The sequence below is a fragment of the Centruroides sculpturatus genome, unplaced genomic scaffold (genome assembly GCF_000671375.1).
Source record: "Centruroides sculpturatus isolate CEXI.00-Female unplaced genomic scaffold, Cexi_2.0 scaffold1407, whole genome shotgun sequence".
Taxonomy (NCBI): Eukaryota; Metazoa; Arthropoda; class Arachnida; order Scorpiones; family Buthidae; genus Centruroides; species Centruroides sculpturatus.
The window spans coordinates 67,601-74,177 of NW_019386411.1; the positions used below are offsets into that span (position 1 = coordinate 67,601).

At 38.3% G+C, this 6,577-nt stretch overlaps 2 protein-coding genes across 2 annotated transcripts; both read left to right on the forward strand.

The window, feature by feature from the left end:
• Window positions 1-1,509: 1,509 nt before the first annotated feature.
• On the forward strand, window positions 1,510-2,175 carry LOC111614872. Its single transcript, XM_023356238.1, has one exon. The coding sequence runs from the start codon at window positions 1,510-1,512 to the stop codon at window positions 2,173-2,175; it is 666 nt and encodes a 221-aa protein (XP_023212006.1).
• Window positions 2,176-2,850: 675 nt separating this feature from the next.
• LOC111614878 lies at window positions 2,851-5,037 on the forward strand. Its single transcript, XM_023356243.1, has one exon. It carries the CDS (start codon window positions 3,003-3,005, stop codon window positions 4,464-4,466), a length of 1,464 nt encoding a protein of 487 aa, XP_023212011.1. The 5' UTR covers window positions 2,851-3,002; the 3' UTR covers window positions 4,467-5,037.
• Window positions 5,038-6,577: the final 1,540 nt, after the last annotated feature.

Consider the following 6,577-nt stretch of genomic DNA (forward strand, 5'->3'; position numbering starts at 1 on the left):
CTGTCTCTGGCTCATCACAGCATCGTGGGAGCGATCTTCGAGTGCCCAAGTAGCTTCGCCAACAGCAGGGAGGGACAACAACTGTCTACGGTCAACAAAGAACAGCAAAGAGTCAGCAAAAGTATAATCTTACTTCACGGCACTTGGTGACATCCTTGGCAGATCTACTTAACGTGATAACCATGGAAGACATGGAAGATGAAATGGATTCATCAGCAACAGATTGTGAGGCCACCTCAAGACCCAGTTCCCCGGCACGGTACTCCCAGGACGAAAGCACCTTCTCCACACTGGAATCTAAACTATTAGCTGAATCTCAAAAGGACCTTCAACGTATCATGGAACTACTACCGCTACCAAGCAAGTCCAACCCCTCAGTCCCCGATAAAAAGGAGATAAGGGAGAGGGTGACCTCTATGTTTGCCACCATAAATAAACTGTATGGCAGCCTGGTAGAGCTCAGGGCTACCAAGAATTCTACAGAGAATACTACGGTCAATATGCATTGTCAGTGCCAACAGGCGCAACCAAGGCAGGCCCCCTCTTACTCTGACATAGTAAAATCCAATATACCACAAAGTTCTACTACGAAAACAATATCCAGATCCATAAGTAGAAAGATCCAGAGCGAAGGCTGCAATAGCAGTTATGCACTGATAGTTTATCCAAAAGAAACCGAGAGTAACAGCACAAATATGGAAAAAATTCAAAGCAGTATTATAAAAGGGGTGAAGCCGGATGAACTAAGAATCAAAGTAACAGCAATAAGACAAGTGAAACAAAACGGCCTTTGCTTTCGCACCAGCAGCAGAAAAGACTCCATTATTTTGGAGCAAGCGGTCCAAGGGCTCCCGGAAGTCCAACCGCAAATCAAAACCAGAGTCTCGGAAAGCAGACGCCCGAGGGTCATCCTGCTGAACGTCCCTTACTCGGTGGAAGACAACAAAATCATCGATACGTTACATGAGCAAAACGACTCGCTAAGCGGGATAAACAAAGAGGAATTTGAGGCTTCCACTAGAATAAGCACTACTCTCACGAGAGGCATCACAAAAGAAAATTGCCGCCATGTAGTGCTCTCTACCACGCCATACATAAGAAACCAACTTAATAATGAGAAGTTCATTTCCCTCTCATGGGCAAACATACTCATAGATGATTACGTGCACATCACCCGTTGCTTCCAATGCTGCGGGTTTAACCATCTTGCACGGGACTGCACTTCGAAACAATACTGTAGCCATTGCTCCAAAGCACACAGGTATAGTGAGTGCACAAGGAGGGAGCAACCAGCGTGCTGCATTTCTTGCAAAATAGCAAACAAGAACCTGGCCCCAGAAAAACGGCAGCCAACAAACCACAATGCCTTCGATCCAAAATGCCCACACACAATCAAAATAAGAGAACAAATCATAAAACAGACTAATTATGGGAACTAACCTCCAACTCGAGAACCGCAAGCTGCTACAAATTAACCTGCAATGGTCAAAGGCTGCCTCTACTGAAGCAATGCATATGGCCAACACACACCAAGCGGACATCCTGGTGGTCCAGGAACCGTACTGCTACGACAATGAAATTGCCCTCTTCAGCAAACTAATCATCTTCAGCCACAAGGACCCAGCAGGAAACCCTAAGACAAGCATAATCATGATTAATAAGAGCATCAACGCACATCAATTGACCCAACACACCGGGAAAAACTATACTACGATAATAATCAAGTTACAAACAACTACCATGGCCATCATTTCTTTCTACTGCTCGCCTTCGGAGGATATCACACACCCCCTGGAGGAACTACAAGAAACAATGAAACAGCTTAAAGGAATACACATCCTGGTCGCTGGCGACTTTAATGCCAAATCACAGATCTGGCATAGCCCAGTGGAGGACCCAAGGGGGTACAAAGTTATTGAGCTAATCAACAGCCTGAACCTACATTCTATGAACACCTGTACACTGGCCACCTACTCCTCCTCCACAGGTGAAAGCTGGGTGGCCTGGCAAATCGCCATCTCATCCCCTACAGTATACAGTGTAAGACCCTCGATGATCATTCGGCAAGCGACCACCGGTACATCGAAACCATACTCGGTGCCGTTAAGGTGGTCAAGCAGCTCTGTATTCGCCAAAAGACACAATGGGACCACTTTCAGGAGTATATCCAGCTAAACTGGATCACCAGCCCTTTGGAAACCATGGACAAAACTGAACTGGAGTGCACCATCGACAGGCTGCAAAAACTCATTCTCACTGCCTATTTAGTTGGCAGCGATTTGCTTGGTCAAGTTGTGTTAGTTTCAGCTCTTGGTCATTTGTGCGATTTTTGCCGAAAAATAAGTATTAACATGTGGTTTTTTGTGGATTATGTTTTCGTAAGTCAAGAGGAACGATAAACAGTTAAGTGGAACATTCTAATTTTTGAACTTTTTGAATTTCGGGCATTTACGTACTTTTTCCGAACAATCGGAACTTGGAGTACCGATCAACCGGAACAATTGACGGTATCTTGAGCGGACTGTTTATATAAGCAACGTCCTAAAATTTTGGGGTCCTTGGACCATCTGTAACTAAAATAATGACTTACTTCCGGTTTTCCATGGAACGCGAGTATTTCGCTTCCGGTATATTTCTACCCAATTTCCTCTGGGTGTTTCTTTAAGCACATTCCTAGCAATCTTTTCTAAAAATTTGATTATAATATCTTTAATATTTTTTGAATAATGGCCATTCCGGTTTTTAATTCTAAAATCAACATTGATCATACTTCCGTTGTTAAGGCTAAGGTCATTGACCTTTGTCCATAGATACGCAACATATAGGTTTAAAGTTGATATTCTAAGGCATATTAGATATAAAAGTCTGGATAATTATATATTTTTGGAATCGGGACATTATAAGGAATGCAATGGTTAAATATTTATATATATATATAGGACAATTACATAAACCGTAATTAATAATTGTATTTTAAAATTATTACTGTTATATTGTTTAATATGGATAACAAAAAGAATACAATTGAAGTATTTCATAAAAACGCATATGATATTATAAATGAGATCAAAACATATGCCATAGATAACCCAAATAAGAAAATTGGTACAGCCATGCATATGCAATATATCATGGACCAATTCACTAGACTAATTAATTTAGCTGATGATGCCATTAATAATCTTGAACTACCTGAAATACTTGAAAAGAAAATGACATCTTTAGCTAATAATGATGATTTGATAAATATTACTTGCCCGGCGGAAGTTATTAATAAACAAACTACTGTTTTGGAAAAACTAGAGAAAATAGAGAATATTACATCTAAACTTGATTTGATCGTGAATACCACTCAGGAACAAAATATGATTCTCGATAGGTTGAATGATAGATTAAAAGGGATTGAAGAAAAATCTGTTCCAATAACATCCACTGAAGAACTAATTGATGCACAGACAGCTGTACTAGAAAGATTGAATAAGTTCGATAAGCTGAATGAAAGAATAAACGTAATTGAAGAAAAATCTATTCCAAAAACATCCTCCAAGGAACTAATTGAAGTACAGAAAGCTGTACTAGAAAGATTAGATAGAATTGAGGTTAAAGAAACTCAAATTGATACACAAATGCCATTATATAGCGAAATAGTAAAAAACGATAGTAATAAGAATTATAAGCGAGAAACACAAAAATCCTTCTCTACTAAAGAGGTCATTTTAGTTTATAATAGAGATAAATATAATACTAATAGCGACGTGGTTCGAAAAATGATGCAGATGAAACTAAAGCCTTCTAATATGCATATTGGTATTGAAAAATTACGCAAAGTTCGAGGAGGTGGAATAGCTGTTGAATTGGGTAACAAAAGGGATGCAATATTACTGGAAAAAACCATAGAAGAACAAATACCTGAATTAGTTACTCATCGGCCTAAAAAGAAATGGCCTCATATAATTATCTATTCTATTCACTCTGATATAACGAAAGAAGAGCTGCCGATATTAATTTATCAACAAAACCAATCAATAAGTGATAATATTAAGGAGAAGGAATTTATTAGACAATTGCGAATAAAGTTCTCCACAGGAAAAAGGAACGCCACTTATAAAAACTGGGTTTTTGTGGTTTCCCCTTTTGTAAGGAAACTATTTCTGAGAATGGACAAAATCAATATTGAATGGTCGCGTTGCAGGGTCGTTGACTTCTGTCCGATCCTGCAATGTTTTAAATGCTGCGGATACAATCATTCCTCAAGAGACTGCCCACAAACATATTACACTTGTAGCCATTGCGCAGGGGAACACACTTATAAAGATTGTCCAAATTTTGAATATGAACCAATATGTTGTAACTGTCAACATGATCATGCTGGAAATCATACACATAATGCTCGTGATGGCTTACGCCCCATGAAACAGCGTATCAGAAAATATATTATTTCCAGAACTGAATATGGCACAGACTGATAATTAAAAATTAGTATTTTACAGATTAACATAGGCAGAAGCATTGCTTCTACCTCTATTTTAAGTGAGAAAATAAATAAATTTGATATAGTATTAATTCAAGAGCCTTACTGTCGTAAAGATATTCCTGCATGTTTACCTATGTATTGCCCTGTGCTGATTGGTACCAATAATTATCCGTGGGCTGCTACTCTTGATTCCTAACACCAACTTATCTATCATTCATCATACTAATTATAGCTGTCAGTATATTATCACTATAGAAATATTAATTAACAACATTAGAATTATAATAATCAATATCTACTTTCCCGGTGATGCTGATTCAAATGATTTTGTAATTAAACTACAAAATATTATTAATGCTTTCAAAGGTTCTTACTTCATATTAGCTGGTGATCTGAACGCACACTCTCCTACTTGGGGTGGTGATAATCTGGACAACCGTGGTAAGATGCTTGAAGACTTTTTTGGGCATAATGATTTACAGATTATGAATAATCCTTCTTCACCACCAACTTTCACATCACATAGTGGTGAGAGTTGGATCGACGTTTCTGTATGTAGTAATTATTTATACAACAAAATTATTAATTGGAGAATTCTTGACGATGACAGCTTGACAGGGCATTCTTTCATTGCTTTCGATATTCTTGGTTCCGATGATGGTCTTACTCCTGCTTATATACCACGTTTAAAATATCTTTTAAATAGAGCAGATTGGATTGCTATCAAAGATTATCTTGAGAATAATTTAGATTCTTCATATTCAGAAAATTTCCTTGAAGCTAAGAATCAAATCGACAAAAATATAAAAACCATATCAACGGCTTGTCAACTATATATCCCTAAAGGGGCTTCTAGCAGGAGATCAGTTCCTTGGTGGACGCTCAAGTTAGAACAACTGCGTAAAACCACCAGGAAATTAAGAAAAGTTTATCAAAAATGCAGAAATGAACAACTCAGGGAACAACATAGAACTGCTTATCTTAACTCTCAAAGAATATACAAACTAACAATTAAATCCGAAAAAACGCAAAGCTGGCGCATTTTTTGTACTAGAGCATCCAATAATCCTTGGGGATTTCTTACAAAAATGTGCAACAATAAATTACGTAAGACAAAAATCATGACATCTTCTGTCAATGACACAAATGAACCAACTACTCTAATTGATGAACTTATTACACAGTTGGAGGTCTTTTGTTCTACTGACAACCCCGAAGATGACACGGATGTACAAAAGCGCATTTGTCTAGAATCAGATATTATAAACCACACTGAGGACACGCCACAGTTTACTGACAGAGAAATAAATTTGGCGTTTTGTAATTTACAATCAGGTAAAGCCCCAGGACCAGATGACATTACCCCAGAACTTGCGAAAAAATTATGGCTATTGATCCCTAATCATCTGACAAATCTATATAACATCTGTTTAATACACTCTATTTTTCCTCGGGCCTGGAAAATAGCAAGGGTCGTTCCGGTTCCAAAGCCTGGATCCCAAAATGAAGTAAGACCAATTTCTTTGCTTTCTATACTTGGTAAAATTTTAGAAAGACTAATAACAAATAGATTATCTTGGTTTGTCGAAAGTAGAAACTCTATAAGTGACGCTCAATACGGATTTAGGCCTCAAAATTCTGCCGAAATGGCAATAGAAAATATGGTACAATCTGTTCAAACCCTGCTTGAAAACCACAAGTACGTACTAGGGGTCAGCTTAGACATATCAAAAGCCTTTGATAGTGCCTGGTGGCCCCTGGTTAAGCTTCAATTACGTAAGATCAACTGCCCAAGTAACATCCAAAGAATGTTACATGATTACCTACATGAGCGTGAAGCAATTCTACAATATGGCCAGCACGAAGTTCGCAAGACAATCTCTAGAGGATGCCCACAAGGATCCGTTTGTGGACCTCTTTTATGGAACATTACTTTTGACGCTTTCCTGAGAGAAAACTTAGGATACATGAAATGCTTTGCATACGCAGATGACGTTATGTTATTGATTGGTGGCAGGTGAAGGGCAGAATTAGAAAATAAAGGTAACGAAATGCTACAGAATGTGTGCAATTGGGGTAGCAATCACAAACTATCTTTTAACC